This window comes from Penaeus chinensis, chromosome 30 (assembly GCF_019202785.1).
Source record: "Penaeus chinensis breed Huanghai No. 1 chromosome 30, ASM1920278v2, whole genome shotgun sequence".
Lineage (NCBI taxonomy): Eukaryota > Metazoa > Arthropoda > Malacostraca > Decapoda > Penaeidae > Penaeus > Penaeus chinensis.
This window is the reverse complement of record NC_061848.1, coordinates 7456594-7482653: the sequence shown is the minus strand read 5'-3', so window position 1 is coordinate 7482653 and position 26060 is coordinate 7456594. Positions and strand designations below refer to the sequence as shown.

At 38.4% G+C, this 26060-nt stretch overlaps 2 protein-coding genes across 6 annotated transcripts in view; one reads left to right on the top strand and one right to left on the bottom strand.

Annotated features, from left to right (window-relative positions):
- The window catches only part of LOC125041321 (protein sel-1 homolog 1-like), an 11582-nt gene extending 4275 nt beyond the window's left edge, over positions 1-7307 (bottom strand). Inside the window, exons 1-9 of one of the 2 annotated variants that reach the window (XM_047636176.1) lie at positions 7162-7307; positions 4134-4227; positions 3389-3486; positions 2900-3074; positions 1863-2086; positions 1294-1489; positions 741-895; positions 410-535; positions 1-198 (exon numbers count right to left, since the gene is read on the bottom strand). The exon at positions 1-198 is cut by the window's left edge and continues 31 nt beyond it. In XM_047636176.1, coding sequence (XP_047492132.1) covers positions 1-198; positions 410-535; positions 741-895; positions 1294-1489; positions 1863-2086; positions 2900-3074; positions 3389-3475 — 1161 coding nt within the window. In that variant the 5' untranslated portion in view covers positions 3476-3486; positions 4134-4227; positions 7162-7307. The remainder of the gene's footprint in view (positions 199-409; positions 536-740; positions 896-1293; positions 1490-1862; positions 2087-2899; positions 3075-3388; positions 3487-4133; positions 4228-7161) is intronic. The other variant, XM_047636177.1, reaches the window with a different exon arrangement.
- A 762-nt stretch (positions 7308-8069) lies between these two features.
- Positions 8070-25787, top strand: LOC125041320 (heterogeneous nuclear ribonucleoprotein U-like protein 1). Of its 4 annotated transcripts, none has more exons than XM_047636173.1 (12): positions 8070-8424; positions 12144-13364; positions 13905-14156; positions 14650-14954; positions 15147-15332; positions 15450-15572; positions 16627-16878; positions 22594-22762; positions 23117-23281; positions 23416-23675; positions 23869-24111; positions 24235-25787. In XM_047636173.1, the coding sequence occupies exons 1-12, from the start codon at positions 8085-8087 to the stop codon at positions 24415-24417; spliced, it is 3699 nt and encodes a 1232-aa protein (XP_047492129.1). In that variant the 5' UTR covers positions 8070-8084; the 3' UTR covers positions 24418-25787. The 4 variants fall into 4 exon arrangements, with proteins under 4 accessions (XP_047492129.1, XP_047492131.1, XP_047492130.1 ...); XM_047636175.1 differs by having other exon boundaries at positions 23117-23311; positions 23929-24111; XM_047636174.1 differs by having other exon boundaries at positions 23117-23311; positions 23926-24111.
- The last annotated feature ends 273 nt before the right edge of the window (positions 25788-26060 follow it).

Below are 26060 nucleotides of genomic sequence, written 5' to 3'. Positions count from 1 at the left end.
GTCGACCCATCCTTGCTCTGCTGCTGATGTGAAGTACTTGAGTGCTAGCTGGTAATCTTGAGGAACCCCACAACCATGCAGGTACATCAAACCCAGACCACTCTGACCTACAGCATTATTTTGATCTGCTGCACGCTTGAAGTACTTCAGAGCAGTTTCGTTACTCTGCTTCACGACAGAGCTACCGTCCAGGTACATCTGCAGGTATAAAGTTTGGTCAAAGGCTTTAATATCTATAGCAAAGTCTGGCATCCTTGAAATAAAATTACAAAATTCAGTCCACTTGAAATGAGAACTTGAAACTGTCTACAATTAAACTTACTAGTAATGGGGCTCAAGGAACACCGAAGACAAAAGAAAAAACATCAACAGACTTCTTTATTGAGTAAATCATATAAAATGACTTTACCTTGCCAAGAAAGGCCATGGCATTTGCATTGCCTGCCTCTGCAGCTTGTACGAAGTAGTTAAGTGCTCGCTGGTGGTCTTGTTCCACCCCTCGGCCACCTTGGTAATGAAGCTGACCCAAACCCACCTGCAAAGATTCAACATTTCCATTAATAAAACTGTATCCCCCAATACTGAATTACAATCAAATTATAAATCACACCACTGTAAACATTTCAGGAATGATACCCAGAGCATAATGAGACAAGTTTTCGCAACAGAACATGAAACTAAGTACATTTTATGATTATAACTATCAATCTAATCACCTATGTTAATAATAGATATCTAACCTGAGCCTGTACATCTCCTTTCTCTGCAAGGAACTGATAGTATTGAATGAGATCGTCATCCAAGGGCGTTGACAGGGATCCTGGGCTGTCAACTTCATCCAACAGACGTACTCTCTGCACTACACGATTCCTGGTCAAGGAAACCTCATCTGCAACTGGAAGGCATATTTAGATTACACTATTTGAAAGGCAGGAATATAAATTCCATGTTTATTATAATTTTTTTTCCAGATTAGTGATAGTAACCCATTCCCGTTGGGTCTATGTGTCCACAGTAACATGTCTTGAGAATTTTGTTTACATATAGATGGCTTCATAAGCAACTTGAGTCACTAAGGAGTCAGTCAGTAGTCATACCTGACCTCATTTAATTTCTTCTCCCTCCGCCCTGTTACCATTATTATTGTTACAATTATCATTGTCATTATTATTATTTTTGTGATTATCATTATTCTACAGTTGTTCACATTTGTGGAGCTATCTATGTGCACAAAATCAATCAACACAAATCACAAAAGAAGAAGAAGAAGAAGAAATTAACACAGAGGCTTACCTGTATGTGAAACCTTCCTGTAATAGGTAAGGGCTGTCTCGCAGTTTGAAGCTACACTAATGCCTGACCAGTATCTATAGGCCAAGGCCATCTGTGCCCATTGGCTGCCACCCAGAGCACCAAATGTGTAATACACAAGGGCTTTTGCCTGGCTTGAATTTTTCCCAATTCCTGTGGCATACATGAAGCCCAATCCCTAGGGAGGGGAAGAAAGAATTGCGTTGACAAATATACCAAATGCAAGTCACAACTAGGAGAGAAATGAATTGGTCAACAATATTTTGTATCATTATTTTATTTGTATTCCTGAATTTCTCTGCCAGTTAATAAAATAAGCTTTAAAATGAACATTTATGGCTGACAAATAATAATAACAGTGAAAAGAAATATATGTAAAAGTAAACACTGGAACTAACACATAGCAGATACAATTAGGATATAAATTTCATAAATCAAATTAGTCTGCATAAGCCATGCATACCCATATTCTACACTGACACTGAAATGTCCAAATTCATGCTCCATAAATTGATGTCAAACATTTCTATGCAAGGAACCTCATAACCTACCATTTGAGCATCAGCATTGCCTTGCATGGCTAAGCTCTCAAAGATTTCTACAGCTTGCGTGATGTTCTGCTTGAGGTGTTTCCCCAGCAGGCGTGCCCAGGCCACCTTCTGCAGAGCCTCTGTGTGCCCCAACTCTGCTGCTGACTGCAAGAATGTGTAGGCATGCTTCTCATCCTGCTTTGTCTGGTTCAAGATGGCCATGGCTGCATCGTACAACTCATTCGCTGGAGGAAAAGAGCAAAGGACATTTATCTAACAATATCTATTTATCTGTTTTTTGTATAATAAAAGGAAGCATTTGTAGGGTTTGTGATTCTTATAAAATTATGCCATAAAATTTAATGATATCAGTAAGATTTTGTAATAACATCCACAAAGGGGGAAATGTAGTAACTTTATATATTTGTATTATCTGTCTAATGTCCAATCTCCTTTAAACATGTGACACAATTTGCATATCCAGTCCTAGGGAAATGTTTTTATGATGAGGTGTCAAAACCTGGTAGGTTGTTTTTTGTGTAATTTTCTGAGGGCTGTAGTGCCTAGCAAGTGTAAATCAGATACTGTAACAGCTTCCCTGCTGTCACATCTGCCATCAAATTCTATATCCCTCCCCCAGTCAAAAATAGTAAACTACACTTGTTACACAAGCAGAACTGCATTGCACTCCAAAACTCAAAATATGATGTTTTTAATCTACATAGCAAGATATACTAATTACCACTACAACTGGGAAAATGACCCCATGATGATGATGATGATGGTAATGGAAATGTTTTTATTTAAATTTTACGCAAGATAGAAAAATAACTAGAAAGACAGTAATAAAGACAGACACTGAAAATTTGAATTAAAAAATTAGTGAGAAAGAAATAAAACTCCCAAAGAAATATCAACTGAACTGATTAGACTAATACATGCATTTGAAGAATATAAAGAGCGACCTTTCAAACCGAACCCCAAACCCAAAAGAGCGGCTATAATGACGATAATACGAAGGAAAAGGAAGAAGAAAAGTTAGTAGCCAATTTTCTCACCTCTGATTTCCTTTGGCGTTAATGGCTTTTTAGGTTCCTTATCCTCTGTGGTCTCCCCGTCCTTCTCTTCCGCACCTTCTTCTCTGCTGACACCTTCTCCTTCATCGTTTACAGTCTCTGTCGATTCTAGGTTATTTTCGACTTCAACCTGTTCCTGGTCATCAGCACTGATTAGCTGGAAAAGTGTAACAAGAAAATGCCTCAGATTTGAGAATCAAAAGAGTATGATATAAGAAAGTGTAATAGGAAAGATGTTACAAAAGATAAAACTGTATTATGTAACTTTTTATACTGACACAGTACACAGTCGGAGATTTTAAGGTGCTGAAGCCACTCTCCCCAGCTCTCTGAATAATCAGTATGCATTTTCTATTCTTTATGGAATTTTTACATGAAAGTCTATGGCCAACTGGGAACACGTGGAGGCAGAAGGGAGTCATCGAAGAGGGGGAAGGTGAGAAAGGAGTAACTTTGAAATCTTGAACTTACCGTTGTTGGTGTTGTTTCTGCTGAAACCAGCACTACACAAGCAAGGGTCACCAGGAGGACCGCCCACCATGCCTTCAGTCGCGTCATCTTAAGGTGCTCTGTTGGAAGAAAGGGTACTTTGTGAGCCCTCATTATAAATAATACAAAAGTCACTAGACTAGTGAAATCAGAAATTCAATGAGCACATAGAGTTTCCAGTATATGATCTGAGGTTTTATCTTGCTGTTTATACTTCTATGATGCTTATGATGCATAGATTTCACCTCACATGCAAGTCCACCAAGGAGTCCATTAATAGACCCCTCTTTCCTTGTGCTTTGGGGATTTTTTTTTTTTTTTCAGAAGCTATTAATATTGACGATGTTTTACCATTAATAACATTATAATTACAATGTTATTAACAATACTAATAACATGACCTATCTATCTATCTATATATATATAAATTCCAAGAAGAAAAGGAAAAGGGTAAAGAGAAGGGATAGGTAAGACTAGTAATTGACTCCTTGCTGACTAAGCACTTGTAGAGCCATCTGTGGGCATGACAAATTTGTAAATGCCATTCACAGTGGCAATGGGTTAGTAACAACAGTGGCATAATATCCAGGGTACTGGTCTATGCTAACTTTTCCTTGTTATGAAAAATACAAGACATTAGATAGAAAGAAAGAAAAAGAAGGAAAAAAAAAAATGACAGGTTAAATCCTCTATAAAGAAATGCACATATTAAAGGAAACCGTCCTACCTCTTTCAAAAAAGGGATATTACAGATGGGGAGAATAAGTGTTACCATCCCTCCATGCTGCTCTGGTCGAAACTCTTGCTTGTGACAACGCAATCTGGAACAAGTGATCTCACTGTTACAAATGAAGGTATATACCAAGAAAAAAACTGAAGGAATAAGTAAAATAATTATGGAGAGTAAAGAGGCATGAATAAAAATGAAGGTGAAAATTACTCTCAAAATGTAAGACGTATAATTCCTTTTCAGGGACATGGTTTTTCAAAATTGTATCTTTTAAGGCATATCATAACCATGGATACGACTATATATAGTATATACAATCAATAAATTCTTCAAGATTTTGACACTATCATGTCCAACACCAATTGGAAATGAAAAGAAATAACTAATATATAAACCCAATGATGAACTTTAGACTGCAATTCTATTTGGGGAAAGAGTGCCACAATCTGGCAAAAGAACAATGCTTAGGCATTCAATTCATCCATTGACAACAACCAAGCAAATTAGCAGTAAATCAACAAAACAGTCATAAGTTAAGATGTAGTGCAGTTCTTTTGTAAACATCACAAAGTGTTACTGTATCAACTGTGGCTGGAGACTCATCATCCACTAAAGAATCAGTTCAAGTTCTATCCTATCAGAATATTTCAGGTGAAGCCATATATAGCTGCCTGTACTACCCTACACCTATTTGTGTAGGGCAGAAGAAAGAGCAACTCTGTGATTGCTTACATTCTTGTACTAGACCTACACCTTGAAGGGATTAAAGCAAACCTCATTTAAAACATTGGTTTACCATGTGTGGAATTTTAGTTTTATTCATGAATGTTGTTACAGTGCCTATGTAAACACATTATACTAAATACAACAACACAACACAGGTTATGAATGACAGAATATATATTGGCAGGTTGTTGGGTACATCAATAGCACAGGGGAGGGTGCACGTTATACCTGAGGTTAACAGGATGTGTCTAGTGAATACGTGTGAATGAAATTCTATTCTGACTTGAGTTGTACCAATGAATGTGTTACAAAGTCTTCAGATTGTTACATTTTTTATTTTTGAATGAAAACCTTTCAGGCCAAAGAAGCACTGACAGACAAATGTGGAAATTCACATCCACAAAATCTAGTTTTTGACAAAGGCTAGATTTTTGACTAACAAATTGACTGCATGAAGTATTAGACATCTCCTTTGACTGTGTGTGTGTACCCTGAGCACAGTTGAATTTTTGCTAAGACTAAAAAACATCAAACTCTTGTTGAATATTCTTTTGCCTGGTCCCAGATGTATGTGTGCATGTATGTGTGTACAGAATATATTGTGTATCAATGTATCAGCATTCTATAACAATCTGTTTCTCTTAATATTATATGCCAACCCCTTTTTACTCATTTCATAATACATCATGACATTTACTGGAATGTCATACACCTGTCCTCACCTTCCATAACTCAACAGCCTCAGGCACAGCCTTCCTCCCCAGCTAACCTACGTATGACCTACGACTTGGATATAAATACTATGCTAATTATAACTATTGTTGTTATATCTAGCTATCTCACTGTTACAGCTATATAAAAATATTAAAAGCCTTCATGAACAAGGCCAAAATTTCATACATAGTGAACTAATGTTTATAATGAGGTTTGTTCCAATCCATTTAAACTGTAGTACGAGAATGTAAACAATCACAGCTGCTGCTAAAAAAAGGTGTATCCGTATAAGTACAGGCAACTGTACATAAGATATGATTTCTCTATTTCTCTATTATAATGAATTCTGTTCATTTTTAGATAGGTCTACATATACTCACAATATTCATGACAATTTCATGTATTGTTTGCTAATGTTGGTAAAAAAAAAGAAAAGAAGGAAAAAAAAAAGTGAAACAGAAAAAAATCAAATATAATTTCTCAGAAAATCAAAGAAAATATGTTTCTTAGATCTTTAAATCTTTCTCAAGCACAAATTAATATGCAAAAATCCTCTATATATTTTACGCTCTCCTAAGATACCAAATACCAACAGGAAACACAAAAACATGAACCAAACTCTATTCATCCTTCCACTGAACCAGGATCAACAAAAAAAAATTCTTACATGTGATAATAATCTTAATCTTATTATGTGGCTTGAAAAACAAACAAACATTGTTACTGAGGTATTTTTCCTAATTGATTTCAGAATTAGTATAAATTACCTTTTTCTACAATTAAGACTCATTCAGTCTTGACATAAAGTATGTCTTTGAAATACTATTTCTGAATACCATATCTTTTAACCCGTATAACTGCAATACTTTCGAAATGTGATTGAAAACGAGTGTAACCCCAAAGGTCCAAGTTTCTAATCATTACCAAAGTCAAATTTATAGTCATGTAATAAAGCTTATAAGTTTCCATTACTAATAAGATAAATACTTAATCATCCTTCTCCTATTCTTGAAATTAATCTCGAAAATCTGTCTGTCTTACAAATCAAATCTTAAAGTCTCCCTCGGCCTTTATTCCACGAACATTAATTTATATTTCTCACCATTGACAGAATACTGACTTTAAAAGTTCATGATTAAATAAAACCCTTTACAGATTTAAGACAAACTGTGAAATAAAGCAACTACTGGTATTCATTTACATTCATCATTTGCATAAAACAAGAGAAAAATGGATGGAAGAAGAAATAAATAGAGAAAACACACAAGTTAATACACGTAAGATCATTAACAGGTGAAAAAAAAGTACATTCCTCTATAAAAAAGCAAATTTTTCACATTTCATCAGAAAACCCACCGAAAACATGAACAATTAAACACCTAAATAATCAACAAGTATTACAAATGCCCCCATAACCGGACAGATGCAAAAGTGACTTAAAATCCCCGAGTCTACAAAAGCAAACAGGTAATTCACAACAAACACTCAGTTCACACTTCCATCCATATGTTCCTTCTTCCTGAACAATTATTGAACAGTACGCCACATTTAACATCAGACAGACACCCGTACATCCAACTCTTACCAAGATAAATGACAAATATCACATAAAAAACACATAAATTCACATAATCGGTTTCGCTGTCTCTCTTTCGGCCACGTAATGTTTTCCTTCTGGTTAGCGGATGTCAAAAGGTACCGGGGCGCTTTTCCGCTCGATGTTAGCGGTATTTGCTACTCTTGTGGGTATGGAATTATTCATGGTTATTAGCTGTGTTGTTCTTTTTTGACATTTTATCTCGGGGTTAAGATGTAATGGTATTTTTGGTCCGATGGTTTATGGATTTCGAAATGTATTTGGGCGCTTTTCCGCTTGGTGTTAGCACGATTTTGCTCTATTCTTGAGATTTGCGTATTTTTGAGGGTATTATATGAAATAGTGTGGTATTTTACGCTATTTATTAATTTCGTGGTATGTTTTTAATGTGTTGTCCATCGCATCTCTTAAGGTGTCCGGGTACTTATACGCTCAGTATTTTAGCGGGAATTGCTATGTTCCTGGGATTTGCGTATTTTAGGGTTTTTATTTGCGGCGTTGTGGTCATTTATGTTGGTGTTTGATATCAAGATGTTCTTACAGTTTTTTTTAAGCCTTCCAATTCCGGCGAGGTTGACGGAGGGAGTCAATAAAGAAGTAGCTCCTCTTGGTATTGATGAAAAGTGACATTTCATTATTCCTCTGATTGGCAAATCATCGATCAGCTCCGTAGATGTATATAGCTCATCCGCACTAGTTTCAGAAGTCTTTAGGAAATATAAATCATCTCATCTGTCATCTCGAAAGCGACTTTTTCCCTCAATCACCCGAACGCAACTCCCCCTAAATGAGAGAAAAAAAATATTCCACGAAAACGTCCCAGCTTGGTCTCAATCCACCAATCGCAACCGCGTTTGCGTCCCCTCCGCCAATCAAAACCCACCTCCCGACCCCCCAATCCGCTCCGACCAATGAGAACCGAGATCCTCCCGCCAAGCGCCTCCGAGCCGGGCAAGCCAGCCAATGGGCGCGCGGCATTCAAACCCCACGCCGCCTTGCCCGACGGACGCCATATTCCGCTCGTCCATGGCGGTTGCGTAGAAAGCCGCGGCGGAAAAAGCTCACTTCCAGCTCGAATTTTAAAGCGCAGGGACACCCGCCGGCACCCGCGAGACGCCATGAGTGACATCCTCGACCCGAGTAAGCTGAAGGTGACGGAACTGCGCGCCGAATTGCAGGCGAGAGGCCTCTCCACGAAGGGAAATAAGCCGGTGCTGATCGAGAGGCTGAGGGAGGCGCTCGAGGCCGAAGGTGGGTGCGAGGGAGACGTTTCCCTCCCTTTTTCTCCCATTTTCTCTCCCTTTTCCCGCTCGTTCTCAGCTCCGTCACGCGGCCGGACTCCGTCGCTACGGCCACGGCGCCCTCGGAGCCTGCCCTTCCTGGAGGATTTAAGCGGAAAAGCAGGTTTGGCTTTTGACAGCGAGCGGGGAAATGGAGGAGAATTTCGCACTTGTTTTTTTCTTTTTCTTTTTTTTCTCTCTCTGGTCTGGCAATGGCGGGAACCCGAGCCTCGCTTTCCTCTCTCGCTCGCGTTGACACGTCCTCCGCCGACGAATCCCCGTCCTTTTAGCCTTCCCTTGGCATTCCTCGGCCGCGAAATAGCCGACCGCAGCGGCTTTCGCTCCGTGGTGCAATTTCCGAGGCTGCGAGGCGGTGTTTGGCTCGGAAGCTTTTGAAGGATGGTGTTTGGCGCGTTTTGCAGGGGGGTGGGGGTGGGGGGGGGGGGAAACGGGATTTAATGGCATTTGGTTGCTTCATTCTCAGTGTTTTTGGTGTTTTTGTGTGTTTTTTTTTGGGTTCAGAGTGAGTGTTTGCCTCGTAGCGCGTCAGGAAGGGTGAATGACGAATGGCATTGGTAGGAGTGACACTGTATTGGAAAGGTTCTTGTCTGTTAATTTCCTTATTCATTTCTGTATGCATTTGGAGGCAAGGTATTTGGGATTTTGTAGTGATGGGATTATATTATAATGCGTGTTATTATTTTTGTTAGACATTTTATGGGGCTGTTGTTGTTTTCGGTGTTTTGTCTCTTAGGTGTACAGTTTACCCCAGAGCTGCGGGAAACTAAAGCTAGACTACATGCCGTGTAGTGGGGGAGCCGAGCATTCGCCAAGCCTTCCGGGCCCACGGTGATTCGGCAAAGGTTAACACATGTCTGTCGAATATTTGCTGTCGGGGCAGAGCCTGGACCTGTTCCTAATTCGACAATAAGTAGCCAGTGAGGTTTTCAAGAGCTCTTCCAAGTAGATGACATTATAACGGGGACAAAAATATTACTTTGAGTCGCTGCAAATGCTTAAGGCCTTAGCACAAAGCTTGAGTGAGTGGAAGCAGTCATTTTGATAAGGCAAGAGTGAATTGTAATGTGACAGGTGGTTGTTTGTAAGATAGAGGCATCTTTATTTACCAGTTGACTGAAAGGTAGAGTGAAACGTCAGGAATAGCTAATCTTTCAATTATGTAGATTGTTACCTTTAGGAGAGCAGAATTAAAGCTAATTTCTCATCCAATACTAAATGTTTTAGTTCTGGTAAATAATGAAATTGTATTTGGTTTTTGTGTCTTCTTAGACAGTATTTATCAGATTTAGTGTCCTGTAATTGAGAAGGATCTGATTTCTGTTTCAAACTCGGCTGACAACCTGAATATTGTAATCCAGATAGTAAGGAAAAGCATGAAGTATATCAAGGTAATTCTGAGAGGAATTGAGCAAAAATTTAACGATATAGAAAAAAATCTAGGTTGTGAAGTATTACAGATTTAATTATTGAAACCCATGACAAGTATAATAGTTTGGAATGCATATGAAAATGCATATATTTGGAAAAGTAGGTGTTGATAATGATGAAGTAATTGTTTTCAAGAATGTATTAATACACAAACTACTAGACAGATTGCATTAATGAGTTTTATTTAGAGTAGTATTTATCCTTGTGATTTGTGCAGGATATGCCATAGATGAAATGTCAGTTGTCACCAAGGTAAAAATCATTCCATACTCTAGGGTGAAAACCAGATTGACTTCTACTAAAACTATGCTCTTGGATTTAAATTTTTATGGGTAGGATGTTCAGTACTTTCAAAAATGGAACTATATCCAATTACATTTGGCTTTTGAGAATATTTTATCCAAGTATTTATTGAAAACTTTAAGATTGTATGGATGACTTAAAAATGTATTGAGTACAGATAGGTTCATTATATTAAATTAGTTATTCTGAATGATAACCAACCATAAAGCCAATATTGATCTCAATGGAGGGGAGGGGCATGAATTATAATGCTATATCTCTTCTAGAATAGAGGTGTGATCATAGTTTTATGACAGGTGGTAGCTGTCTGACCACTAGCAGTAGCTACGGCTTCAGCACCTGTTGGTGCTTTGGCAAAAGCCAACAAACCACATTTTATATTCTAGTTAGATTGTACTGGTTCAGCTAGGGTTGGTTCCCTATTTGAAATAAATGTCCAAGTGGATAAAGGAAATTCTACCTAGGTTGAATGTTCGTTTTGGATTATCGAGAGTGCAAGATTCCAGACAGATTTGAAAGTTATATTAGTTGTGCCATTCACTGCCACTAGTGTCATTACTATATTTGGTCAGCATTGACTTGACTAACTAGGATGTATGAAATTTCAGTACTCCTTATGAGAAGTTTGTTGGTACTGTTATTAGTATCAATGCAATACTTGGTAACTTTGATGTTATGTAATTGCCTGTTTGTTGAGAACGTTGGTTATCCTAAGTTTTATATATTTTATATACTCAATTGATTAATGATGATAACTGTATATGTAAATCAATCTTTCATTCTAATAATTTGATTATCAATAATTGTCACTAATCTTTTGATCAACAATGAGTAAATATTAATGGTAATGATTATCAGTAATTATATTCTTTAGTCCCATGATAGTTTTTCTTCAACAATATGCAGTTGTTTTACAATTGTATTCAGCTTTCTTCATGATTTGTAATACATTAGTTTATAAAATTCTTAAGAGCCATGATTCTTTGATAAACCCGGATGGATATTAACCCCTTCCTGATGGGTCATGCCGTGAAGCGTTAAAACAAACCGCTTGATCTGTGGTGTGTGAATGTACGCCACGGAGGCACGCCAAAGCGCTACGAGCTGGTGATTTGGCTTGATGTACCGAGCTCCCGCGCTCAAATTTGGCGCTTTGTCTTTGATCTCCAGAGCGTAGTAATTTTTTTATTTTTCACCCGTCATTAAGGGGTTAAGATTAGTTATATTTTGAGCAAAACATGTGATGGGTCGATGACTCTAACAGAACATGAACATTAATCTATGCTGTTTTGGCAATTTAAGATTTTTGATAATGAATAGCTATGTCTAGTCCTGTTATAGGCTGCCTAGTGAAATAAACAAATGTATGTTTGGTTAAAGTATAGGAGATCAATTTACGCCATATTTAATAAGTGTACATCTGTATCTTCTGCATGAATGTAGGAAAAGTAAAGTGCACTCCAAGATTATGCCTATATTATTTTATATATTGTAACTATAAATAGAGGAGTGCCTGATTATGGCATTTCTAACTGGCAATGAATGAAAACCTGTTGTCATTGTACTAGATAATTTAGGTGCTTAGATTTTTCATCCACTGTTAGTTTATAAAAGGTACATTTCTAAAGATAACTTGGCTCTAGTAAGAATTTAAAATAAGATTTAAACTTGTCATTTTGTGGTTCTCATCCTGGAGTACAAAAATTAGTCATACTTTTTCAGTTAATAAGATATTTATTACTCATATTGTCATTAGTATTTAAGATTTAGGTTTTGAGAGTAAAAAAATTAGGCTGCAGTTTGTGTTAGGTAACTTTGTATTGTATTAAAAAAATGTTTTGTATGTTGCACAAGCTACTTTACGTACTAATACATTATGAACTTCCATATTTGGAGATTTATAAAGGCTCAGATAAAATTTTCCCTCCTGATTTCTAGATGGCGACCCAGTGGAGCGTGTTGCTACTGAGGCACAGAAAGCAGAGGACCCAGAGGGGGCTCCTGAACCTGAAACAGAGCCCGAAGGTGAGGGTGAGGCTGAACCCGAACCCGAACCCGAGCCCGAGCCTCAGCCCGAGACTAGACCCAGGAGTGTAAGAGGAACTCCACGAAAGAAGTCGCCAGAGGCAGCTGCTACACCAAAGAAGAGAGGCCCAGATGCAGTGCCTACACCAAGAAAGAAGACTCCTGAACCTGCAATACCTGAGGTTCCAGAGCCAGAAGAGGTTCTGCCACCTAAGGAAGCTACCCCCTCCCCACAGAAGGCACAGCCAGAACCCACCCCTTCACCCCAAAAACCTGTGGCTGCACCTGCACCTGTACCTGCACCTTCCCCACAGAAGACACAGCCAGAGCCCACTCCTCCCCAGAAACCAGCACCTTCCCCACAGAAAGTGCAGCCAGAGCCCACTCCTTCTCCCCAGAAACCAGCACCTTCCCCACAGAAAGTGCAGCCAGAGCCCACTCCTTCTCCCCAGAAACCAGCACCTTCCCCACAGAAAGTGCAGCCAGTGCCCACTCCTCCCCAGAAACCTGTTCCCTCTCCACAGAAAGTGCAGCCAGGACCCACTCCTTCACCCCAGAAACCAGTACAGTCCCCAGTGAAGGCCCAGCCAGAACCCTCCCCATCACAAAAACCAGCACCTTCTCCCCAAAAAGCACAACCCTTGCCCACTCCATCACCCCAGAAACCAGTATCCTCACCCCAGAAACCAGTATCCTCACCCCAGAAACCAGCACCTTCACCCCAGAAACCAGCACCTTCACCCCAGAAACCAGCAGCCTCACCCCAGAAACCAGCACCTTCACCCCAGAAACCAGCACCTTCACCCCAGAAACCAGTAGCCTCACCCCAGAAACCAGCTCCTTCACCCCAGAAACCAGCCCCTTCACCCCAGAAACCAGTATCCTCACCCCAGAAACCAGCATCCTCACCCCAGAAGGCCCAGCCAGAACCAGTGCAGTCTCCACAGAAGACCCAGCCTGAGCCTGCCTCACAGGCACCAGCAGCATCCCCTCAGAAAGTTGCCTCTCCACAAAAGGCTGTCTCACCTCAGAAACCCACTCCACAGAGTCAGCCTGAGTCTGCAGTTGCCGTTAAGGAAGAGCCTGAAGACTCTGCAAAACTTGGCTATGAAGCAGCACCTGTGGAAGATTATGGTAAGCAAAAATGTTTATAAACTGCTTTTAATGCCAGTCTTGGTTTAAGTAAGAGAAGGTGATGTGGATTCTATAGCCTTATGACAGTTTAACCCAATGGCGACGGGTCACGGCTATCGCCGTCATAACAATACGCACTATGTGCGGCGTGCGGCTGTCCGCAGTGGCGCCGCGCCAAAACGCCCCGAGGCAATGATTCGGCTTGAGGGACCGATATCACGCGCTCAGAGTCGGCGCGCTGCCGCCGTTCGCCAGAGCGTAGAGTTTTTTTTAATTTGCTATACCCGGCGCCATTGGGTTAAAGGATTTTGACTGTTTTAACCTTTCCATTATATGATTTTGATGTCCATATCTTGCTTACAATACATATGAGTTTAGGGAATCTGTATTTTCAGTTAAAAAAAAAAAAAAAAAAAAAAAAAATGGGTAAGGCACTAATTTCTTGTTAGCATTTTAGGTTCAAGTTGATTTGTAAAAAAGGTTTTATGATGAAAAACTAAACCCACAAACATTGAGCTACATATAATTTAATATTTTCAGATGTAAAGATGGAACAGGACAATGGATTTGAGATGGAGGTCAAAGACGAGATGGTTGAACCAAAGGCAGAGACAATGGATGCAGATGCAGATGCAGATGCAGATGAAGAGGATGAAGATGGAAGAAGAGGAGAAAAGAGATCTCATTCACGTTCTCGATCACCTGATCACAAAAAGTCTCGGCCAGAGGTGGAAGAAGTTAGAATTGAAGATGAGCCGGACCTTGATAAGACTGTTGTGGCTCTTGATTGGTGTAAGTTCATTACAGCTGTAATTTTGTATTTCTAACTTTACATTTAAGTATTATCCTATCAAATTGATTTTCATAAGTTATTAAAAATTAGGTTTATATAAACTGCTGGTCGAACTACAAAACTGTCTTAGCTCTTTTCCCAGTTGCATAAAAACTTAAATTTTTAGGTATCACTAGTGCAAGTTTTAGTTCTTTTATTTCATAGTGGGAAGTTATTGTATTAGATTAGTGAGCCCCTGATACCCCCCTGATGAAGTGTGCCAGTAAGGCTAATAACACATCATAATAAGCCTGTTTTACAAGTACAGTGACAGTGACACTGCCCACAGTGTAACATATATTTTGATTATTTGAAGGGCACTTGTTCCTATTTATAATTTCTGTGGTATAGATTTTGAAGCGAGCTCTGAAATTAGAGCAGCAGCCCCCCCCCCCCCAAAAAAAAAAAAAAAAAAAAAAAAAAACTAAAGGTTCATTTTCTTTTTGGTTACAGATAATTCCGATTTGTCTCTCATCATTGAAAAGGAAAACTTCCTCTCTGCAAAACCTCTCACAATGCAAGGCTTTGGCTATGTCTGGCATGGTGTAAGAGCAACCTACGGCTTCACACGGAGCCGAGTGTTCTTTGAGGTCAAGTGTGAAGACAATCTGCCTGTCCCCCAGTTGGAGGATGAACAGCACCCTCATGTTGTACGTGTTGGATGGTCTGTTGATGAAGCCGGGCTTACCCTTGGAGAAGATCCTCTCAGCTATGGCTATGGTGGCACTGGCAAAGCCTCAACCAACCTTAGGTTTAAGGTGAGCATCTTTCTCCCTTCACCTTTATGTAGGATTTACATTTATATATTTGATAGTTTTATATTTTGAACTTTGATTATAATTGCACTTATAGTTCATTTGTATTTGTATTTATATTCGTATTTTGTTATTTATATGAACACGTATTAAGTGCTATATGTAATTATAAAATTTCAATTTCTTCACAAACAGGATTATGGAAAAACCTTTGGCAAAGGCGATGTTCTTGGCTGCTTTTTGGACATGGAGTCTGAGCCGATGGTGATGTCCTTCACAGTCAATGGAGAGCACCAAGGCATGGCTTATGAAATCCAGCATGCAGAACTTGGAGACAAGGCCATGTTTCCTCATATTGTAACAAAGAATATGACTTTCAAGGTATGTATTTGTTTAGTTAGTATCTTAAGATTTTAAAGATTTCAATATGCCTCCTAAAGTAATGACTGATGTGTGAATTGTTAATGTGAAAACTACAAGTGATAAATTTCTCCTCAGGTCAATTTTGGAACAGAAGATCCATGGTGTGAGCCACTTACAGGCTATACTTTTGTTGGAAAGGTTCCACTTGAAGATCGTGTTCTAGGCACCCAAGGACCTGAGAAGAGAGAGGAAGCAGAGGTAGGTCTAATTAATTTCACCTTTTGTTTTCTTTACTTCGTGTTAACCCATAAAGAAGTATGTATAGCAGTTGTGATTGTGATAGGAAAAGTAAGCTTTAATTTGTTTCTTTTTCATCATGTGCATTGTGCAAGCCTGAGGCTTCATTACATGGTCAGTTAAGACCACTTCATGTTTTATACTTGCAGTCTCCTCTCCCTCGAGTCCTGCGAATGTTGTAAGTCAGGATGTACAGAATTGAAGGATTGCAAAAATAGAATGTTAAAGTATTGGGAGTTAGACAGGTGTAGAGGACTATGAAGATGATTATTAAATATGATAGATTAGAAGAACACAAGAAGAGGTGAAAAGTGCACATGACACCAGTTAGAATGTGTTATGTGAGGATGTAAGTATAGTTGTTTGGAAATATCCCCCTACATAGCAGCCAAAATTATGGGAAGAGACCACTGCCAAGTAATTGTGATTTTGGTAAATTGCGAATGCCCTGTGCAAAGGCATATTTTGCTGGAATGGAAAGAAAATTATGAAGTTTAAAGACTAACCTATAATTGGCTTGTTTTCTTTTATCTAGTTTACTGATAATGATTGTTTTAATTTGCAAGATAATTTTCAGACATGTCCTGTTTATATAAATTGAAATTGCAAGCTTAACCCCTTCAGGAAGGGTCATGTCTCTAGACGTCATAAACTGCTCAATGTAGTGTGCGGCTGTACGCTGCGGCGGCGGGCCAAAGCGCTACAAGGCGGTGATTCGGCTTGATGTACTGAACTCCCGCGCTCAAAGTCGGCGCATTGCCATTGATTGCCAGTGTAGTTTTTTTTTCTTTTTTTTTTTTTTTTTTTCTTCACCCGTCCCCAAGGGGTTAATAGGTTACAAGAATAGTCTTGTTATACTGTGTGTAGACAGCATGCAACAAAGGACCTCAAAAAAATTAAAGGTTGCTAAGGAGATATATCCTTCTCTCACAATCACGGACTTCATTAGTCTTTCATGATTGAAAAAGCAATTGTTCTTTAAAAGGTATTTCATAATTTTACCTTTTCCCCCCAGATCATCATGATGGTTGGCCTCCCTGCAGCTGGAAAGACCACTTGGGTGGATACATATTGCAAAGAAAACAAAGAAAAGAAGTACAATGTCCTTGGAACAAACAGTCTTATTGACAAAATGAAAGTGAATGGACTGCCAAGAAGACGCAACTATTCTGGCCGTTGGGAAGTCCTGATTGAACGTTGCACAAGATGCCTGAACAAGTTGTTGGAGCTTGCTTACAAGCGCAGGCGCAACTTCATCATCGATCAGGTAAGACTGGAGGTAGAACCTCTCTTGGTAGGAGTATAGGATTTTTCCTTGCTCAGTGTCTTTATCTGGTGAGAAAAGCGTGCCTTTCCTCTCCTGATATTGTACATTGATTAGGAAAGACTATCCCTCATTGATTTCTGGTTCTGTACGCAAGTTTGGAACTTGAAATCGTGTAGGGATAGAGGAAGGAAGCCCAGTTATTATAGTGTCCAGCTGAATTAAAAAATAAAAGGTAAGTAAGAGAAGAACTGAGGCAGCGTGATCCAGGTTTTCCCAAGGTAGGTCAACTAATAATTACTTTGCCTTTCAGGATTTACAAGGTAAGTGTCCTGGGATTTTCAGGTCCATATCATCAAGCGTTAGAGGTATGTCCACTTTTTGTATTTTTCACTCCCAGCACCTGCAGACCAACACACAGGTAAGGTAGTGGTAATTTGTTCAGCCTGGAAAGGTCCATTAGAGGATAACTAATGATTCTTTTTTTATTATTTTGTTTTAGGATATGAATAAGTTTTAGGTAGGCAATTAGTGATCTTAAGAATCGAAAGGTGGATTTTAATTCCTAAGGTATTATAGTCTTTAAAAAAATATCTTCAGAGAATTAACAGGTAAAATATTAAGTTTATAGATTTTATACTATTGGAGTTTATACATTTTAGGCTTTTAAGATTATGGGGTGGCTGAAAATATGAGCAATACATTGCAGTTTTATGTGAAAGAGGGACTTCAGTATTGTAGGTATGGAAGGTATGAGAATATTATGATAGGACTGAGAGGGAACAGGATCATGATGTGTTTGATGTATAGTCAGTGTTCAGTCTTTAAATGGTATAGCAAAAGCTTTAGGGTAGAGAACAAACTTAAATGCATGAGTGCATTTCTATTAAAAAAAAAATTGAAGTTGACCAAAAAATGCACACACTACGGGTAAATTGTATGTCCCAACAAGATACCATGCATAGTAGAAATGTTATTTTCATTAAAAAAAAAAAAAAAACTTGGTAAAAACAAAGGAAAAGCTTTAAAAGTCTGATGTACTAATATTGTGGATGATTAGTCATATTGTCTGGCAATTGTCCTTTTTCTTGGCTTGCGTATGTATTTGCTTGTGGAATGAGGGGTGAAGGAGTACCCGCATAATGTCATTTTGATGGTATTAGTGTCTAATAAATATTTTGTTCAGATTCTGTTTCTAGGGCTTTTACTTCTAAGAAGAATATCGCATATATTTGAGGTATTTTTCTAGTTAATTTGCTGTGTGGTCACAAATGGGTAATTTTTTTACTTAGGGATGTAATAGCTTTATTTATGATTAAATTTGAAAAAGATGTTAGGCTAAGCATTTTTTAATAGCACAAGTGATTCACTAGTTGTATTTGTTTTTCTTCTGTTCAGTAAACTTTGCTTGGTGATAAAATATTCAGTCACTAAGCATCATGATATTGCAAAATGTTTGATATGCACCAGTATGTATGAGAAGCTGAAAGACTTAGTATGGCAAGATGGATAATAATGTGTGAGAAGATTTAGATTGGAACAGTATTTTACAGTAAATGAGTATTTGTAAAACCGTTTTTGAGAGGATTAAAAAAATAAGTTCTTTTTTTGGGTTCCCTGCATTCATTGATGCAGATTAATAAATTGATTGGCAGCACTTGGCATTTTGTCCTTCTTGAGCTACGTTTAAAGAGGAGTGTCACACGTTGAGGTGTGATACTGATGTTTTGTATGTTTGTCTTGGTATATGTGGAATGTACAAATGTATGTATGTGTAAATATAAAGGACTGGCACAGGCACATATGGGCATGGACACACATCTCTTTGTACCTAGGTAGACAAATATATTCCTACTTCCTCGTTCAACGGTCTTCCTACCTACACATATACTTACTTACCTGTATTTGCACATGCATGCATGTTTGCAATCACATGCATTTTTGTTAATATACATGTGCAGATAATTATGCATTCACACATGTGTATTTAAAAAGATTTACAAACTATAATAAGGACACTTGTTCATGAATTACTTCAGTGAATTATTTGCTGTTAGGCACTGACACAATTAATAAATTTAAACAATAACATTGATGTGAATATGGCACCTTAGGTCGTTGTTTATATAAAGCACAGTTTTAAGATGTAGGAATTGGCAAACCTTAAGGGTTAAGCAACACTGGAGAATGCTTGCATAAACACTTATTATTATTCTTTGTTGCTCTTGTATTGATTTTCTTTGTTGGGCATTTTTTTTTATTTTTATTTACTAGCTAATATTCCATCTGCTTCCCATTTATTGCAATATTTTGTGCTTGATTTCTTTAATTGACCCATCCCGACGGGTCCCGTGTACACATCATAACAAACTGCTTGGTCTGCGGGGTACGGTTGTATGCGCGGCGATGTGGCAGAGCACATGGAGCAGGAAGATGCACTTCATGTAGCAGACTTCCGTGCCCAACGTCTGGACGTTGCTTAGTTTGACAGATTTCTGATACCCAACCCCATTGGGTTAAAATTGCTCATGGAAGTTACTATGTAAAGTAGTAGGAAGAGGTTTTTTTCCTTTGAATGAAATGTTTAATTTGAATTTCTTTGCCCATGTATTTGGAATAGGAGTTGTGCATTGATGAAGTTGACATACAAGTAATCCCCATTATCTGATAGGAATGAATTTAAGTAAAGAAATGGGAGGAGAAATCTATTTTACCCATTAAATTGGGAGAGAGTAGGGGCCTTGACCTATGAAAAGTAGAAAATATTACAAATTAGAGTATTCACATTACTTCAACAAACAAACTTGCAAACTATACTATTTTCCAGCCTTGGGTTGAGCAGTGCATGCATTTCCAAGCCAGGGAAAAACACTTGTGCTGTTCAGCAATACATTTGTAACAAGCTTGTCTTGGGTGTTTACAGTTTGCTGTAAGCCTCTTTGAATTTAACCAGCAGGGAACAAGGCTATCTAACAATTACGGTAGTTGTATTTGTATACAATGTGCTTTTATCTTTTCTACACAAGTTATATTAAAAGGTAAATGTTATTTGGTGGAGTTCTTTAAATATTTTATTTCAAGCCTAGATTAAATGAATTCACACATTACATGCGTGAAATTTCATAGAAAAAATGTAAATTGAAGATGAACACGACAAAGACTCCTGATCAGTATATTAGGCAAATAGCTCATGAGAAATGATTTTTGTCTTGCCCATTCCTGCTATTAGATACAAGACTTGGTCAGGTCACAAATCCAGGCATGCAAATAGTGGCATTACAAATCTTGCTGAACACCTGAACAGTTTCAGTAATAACTGTAATAGATCTATGCATTACTGTTATGAATGTTTAGTCATACAGTATGGCATGGGCTGATTGTGTGAATTAAAATGTCAGTGGGAATAAATGGTGGCTGATAAGGAAGGGGCAGTTTAGGAATAATTGAATTCCCTGAAATATTAGATAATGGGTTACATGTATGTAGTATTGATAGATCTGTAATGGACTACAGTAAATAGTTTTTCTTCGAAAGCTGCTATTTACTCAGGTTTAAAGTAAATATTACTTGGTTGTATCTATTTTTTTTTTTAGGATATTCACCCCCCCCCCCCCCCCCACTATCAAACTATAGTTAGTGAAGATTTTTTTCCTCATTTTAGCACAGTGTTATGTAATGTATCCAAAGAAAGGTTTTACCAGTAGGCAGGTATGCATTTGGTCCTTGTCATTGAGAGTGCAGTCATCATTATGTATAACATAATTTGTGCAATCCTTTAAAATACCTGACACAAAATTGTGCAAATACTAAATGAGAGCTATGATGACATTTCCTTTTGGTATGGAAAGAGATTATTCTAAACTGTTGGTGTATGCAAAATTGAGATTTTAAAATTACTGCAAATCAAAGGGAGGGGAAAGTGGCTTTAATCAAGGTTAGTGTGGATGAGTGAAGTCAAGGGTGTTGACTTTTTGAATTGCAGTAGCTTCATAATTTTAATTGGAAGAAATGTATACAATTGTTGGAAACAGTTGATCAAGGGCTTCAAAGTTGTGCATGGAGATGCAAGCAATTTTGACCTAGTTGATAATCTGACTTCTTATTAAAGACTGTATATGAAAATAAAATTGAAATGTGGATAGCAGTTAGTAAATGCAATTAATGTTTTTTTTTTTTTTTTATACTGTAATTCTTCCTGTAATTGTATTGCTTGCATATTTCTCGTAATTGTATATAGTGTATATTTTTTATCTTGATCATTTTATGTAAAGTATTATATAGAAATAGGGATATTGTGGGAGTTTGAACCCTTAATATCAAGATGATAAATAACTTGCAAGGTATCAAAATAGAGAGTAGCTGTATGAATATACAAATGTAATATGCAAGAACCTCATGTACAATACAGCCTTTTGTTTAAAGAATGCAGTTATGCTTGGAGGTAAAACAGGAATGACAGATGGTGTAAAAAAAGAAAAAAAAAAATGTAAATAAAATGATAAGGATTGAGAATTTTATCACCATCATACTTTTGAGATCTTCATTGTAAATACTACATTGATTATGAAGCTTCGGAAATTGGTTCACTTAAAGGTGGTTTTCTTAGATTTAATTTTTGTATTTGATTTTAATTTGTTTCAACAAATATCGAGTTGGTGCTTTGTGTACCTACTGTATGTTTAAAATATTTCCCAATCCAGAATTTTGAAGGCATGATCTGAAAGTTGCAATAAATGCAAATTTTATGTGGTAGTCGGTGCTTAGTATGGGGTTAGACTCCGTTGACAGCTCTTGGACTTATGAGTGAATACTGGGCTTTGGATGACTTGTGGGTTGTAAAAAAGGACAGGCTTTGAGTATTACAGATGTAAGATCTGGCTTGGTTGATGATCAGACCATATTTGTTAAGATGGTTGTCATGAGCTATACGTAATGCATACTTACAATTATGTATTGGGCTGTTTAAAGCAGTGGGCATTTTAAAGGTGAAGCAATGAGAGATTGTGCATGGTTAAGTATCTACCAGTAAATTTGAACAGTTTGTGTAACATAGTACTCGTCTTGGTATGGGAGGTAGAGGACCTTTGTTTCATTATATATAAGCTCTGTCAAAGCTTCTGACAGAAATTAAATGAAATTTTGGTATTGACATCTGTATCAGGAGATGCAGGAAATGGCTGTAAAGATGAGCTTCTATTAGACCTATTATATATTGCCTAGGACTTGACATGCAAGGAAAAATAGAACTTCCTGCTGACTATACATCAAGCATATTTATAGATCTACTATCACAGGGAGGACCAGTTGTGTGTTCTAGCGATGAAATGCTCCCTTATAATTTTAGTGAAAGTGTTAGAAGTACATTGCTCTGTTAGATGAGGGTACAGGGTTTTGAAAGGAGTGGCTAATTGTTTTTGATTACAGAATGAATGTTTCTTAGGTAAGTCATTTAGGGGAAATAGAAGGGAGTTGTTGATGAGATTAAGAAGTGATTACTCATTTCAGCAGGTCCAGATCTCATTGGCCCAGGTACGTATGCTACAGTTTAGCTGGGGGGAGGGTGGGGGAGGAACAGAGGAATCTGCTATTAACCTGTTCTTCCAGACTGTCTTTGCAGAGGACACTAGGCTGATCTCAGCCAGACTGACCTTAGGGTCGGGCAGGACCTAAAAGACTAAGTGCCTAATGGCTCTCGTTTATCTCCTTGATACGGAACAGACGAATGTATACCCATCGGCTCAGAGGCGTAAAATGAAGGGTTTTGCTGGCTTCAAACGGCGTGCAGTTGTTATTTGTCCCACTGATGAGGACCTGAAGAAACGAACAGAGAAGCGTGAGAGGGAGGAAGGCAAGGATGTCCCTGACAAGGCTGTCCTAGAGATGAAAGGTAAATAATAGAAGTAGGTAACCACAATGGCCATGGGTTATCATGGCTGACTTTGTCACTGTGTTGTCTTCTTCCATTGGCAAATAACCTATGTTTTCCTAAATGTTTTGGTGCATGCTCTCTTGCTACTGGCCTGTACACTTGTACTTCATAATTTTTTTTTTTTTTTTCTGCCGTCGTGTCGTTTACATCTAGGGGAGGCTTTCATTGAATTTTTTCCCCCCCTTCATAAATCTAAATGCTTGATTTTGCAAGCTTTGCACATTCTGAAAAACACGGTCTTTAAGCAAAGCAGTGAAAGCCTTCCCTGTGCTGTGTGTGTGTCACAAAATTAAGAAAGTATTTGTTACGCAGCCAACTTCAAGCTGCCGGAGGAGGGAGACCTGTTTGACTCCGTGGAATACGTGGAGATGCAGCGGGAGGAGGCCCTGAAGCTGGTTGAGCAGTACAACAAAGAGGGAGAAGATGCTGGGTATGGCCAGAAGAAGGGCTTCAGAGGGGGCTTTGGTGATAGACGTGGTGGGTTCATGGACCGCCGTGGAGGCTATGGTTAGTTTTGTTTTCATGCAACATTTAGTTAATTGAAGATGGAACATGGAGTTGAAGCTGGAAGGTGCATTTTGGCAGCTTTTTCATTAGCATTTGTCTTTTAGGGAACCGAGGAGGTAGCTTCCGTGGTGCCTGGGACCGCGATCGTCGAGGAGGCTACAATGATCGCCGCAGTGACAGAGGTGGTTGGAACAGAGACCGCATGGACAATCGCGATTACAACAGAGGAGGCTACAGCAGAGATGCAAGAGGTGGTTTCAACAGAGACAACCGTGGTGGCTTTAACCGCGATGCCAGAGGTGGTTTCAACCGTGAACGTGGCGGTAGATCCATGAACTACCAGAGCAATTGGAGCAGGAACTCGGTTAGTAAAGAAATCTCATCTTGGAATTGAAATAAATCTCCATCGTAGATTTTTTCTGTCCGTTTTTAGACCGTTTTATTTTTGTTTTCCTTTTTTATCCCTTCTTTTTTCCTCCCCAAGTCTTTCTCATTTTCTCTTTCTTGTGTTGTAGACTTATTTTTGTATTTTTCGTCTTCTTTTCTTCTTACTGCAGAGTAATGACATAAAGAGCACTTCCACTAGTTCTACTACTAACCCATGGGCAAACCAGCAGGGCAATCAAGGCAACCAGGGCTTTGGCAACTATGGTGGCTACGGGAACAACCAGGGCTGGGGCAACCAGAACTGGGGCAGCCAGAACTACCCACAAAGCTATGGCAACAACTGGAGCCAGCAGTACTACCAACAGCAACAGCAGCAGCAGCAACAGCAGCAGCAACAACCATACTGGGGACAGGTAGGTGCTTTCCTGCCCGCTTGATGATGGGTTTCAAGTTAATGTTTATAATGTTTAAAAATGAAATATTTTCAGCTTTTTATTGATTACAAAATACATTGATTACAAAATACATCTTTCCAGGGCTATGGTTATGGAAACCAGCAAGGATACGGAGGCAACCAGTCCTATGGTCCCTCAAACAGTGCCAGCACACCAGGCAACTGGGGACAGCAAAACAGCAACTGGACTAGCACAAATCCCAACCAGCAGGCATGGGGCACTGGCTATGGCTATCAAAACCAAAGTTATAACCAAAGGAGGTAGTCTGTTGGTCTGATGGCTAACGAGACCTTCAGGAAGGGGGTTCCGTATCTTCGATGTGCATATATCCTTTCCTAAGTTTAAGTCTTTTAACGTATGGCTAAATCGTTGAAGTCTTTTGTCAGCTTTCCGAGTCTGTTTGCCGTGTCCATGCTAGAGTGGCAGGTGAAGTCAAATTATGTATCCATTTAGTGATGGAAGTCTTGTTTATTGTAGTTTTCACTTCAAAAGCAGTTGATAGATTTATTTAATAAATTATCATTTGTAGAATGTGATTCTTCTTAGACTTGATGCCAGATACTGTATCTGGTGTGGAGCGAGTGTACAGATAACCGGATATTGTTTCTGGTTGTAGGATACTTGTGGAAGGCATCAGATTTTATCCGGTGTAAAATGCGTGAATGTTTTGCTGACTGATGTTTTGTATGTGTGTAGGTAGGTCAAGACAAATTGGGTTTTATACCTGATTAATTTATAAATCCTGTGAGAATGTACACAGTCTTAATCACTGTAAAAGCAGTCACTAAGAATCAAGTCTTATTTTCTCCAGTTTATTATAATGCGCTGTATTCCAGGCGTATAGGTTTTAGGTTTGATTTTTTATTTTGGTATTTCTTAAATGTGAATATAGTATAACAACCACATACGGAAAATGTACAAAGTTTTTTGGACTGAAGTCACAACTTCACAAAGTTTCTTGTATCTTTCTAACTAATAAGGTATACTGAATTTTATTTATGCATTATAATGTTTGTCAAGATAACCCTCTTTTCAAACATGCTGATTTATTCAAAGACATGGATGATCATCAGTTGATTTTATTTATAACCCTCAAAACACAAGGTATATATTTTTTTAAAATGAAAGTATATAAATAAGCAAATTTAGTCTTAAGAAAGACAATGTACACATACCATCTGTAAGAGCCTGAAAAACCTTGTAAAAGTTTTGAAATTATTTAGTTTATCAAAATTGGAAAGATAAGCTCAAATTGTCTCCATAATACTAAGATAATTAACCTGTTCATATTGATAACTAATTAGAGGTAATTCCAAGCTCCATAAAGCACAAGAAGTGATAGATATTCACTTCCACAACAAAATATACTAGAAATAACTGGTGCTGAGCATTACGGAACAGAACAGTACCATACCATGTTCATCAATATTCCCAGATGCCAGTGAGCGTAATTACCAGAGGTAAATACCAAAAGGAGGAATTGGTTAGATAAGAACTCCGGAGAGAAATATTCAGAATACGCCGACCTGAAACCCGAATCTGTCCACTAACTACAGAATATGCCACTTATTTTTTTTTTCTTAATGTATCAAACCATTATAACTATATTCCATGAATAAACCGATTATAAACCATCTGCGTACCTTGGCCCTCGCCTCAACTAATTTTGCAAGGTCTTTTCTTCTTTCCCTTTCCGTTTCCTTTTCTTCTTCCCCCTCTATCCACTTATCCCAATCGTTAACCCTCCTTTACCCTTTCCGCCACGATACTTTATTATAACTTGGTATAATCTGAAGTCTAACACCTGTTTCTTTTAACCATTCTGGGAGTACACAAACATCGCCATGTGAACCAAAAAACATCCTTGCCTGGCCCCAACCTATCGCCATATTTTGAATACCCCGCAA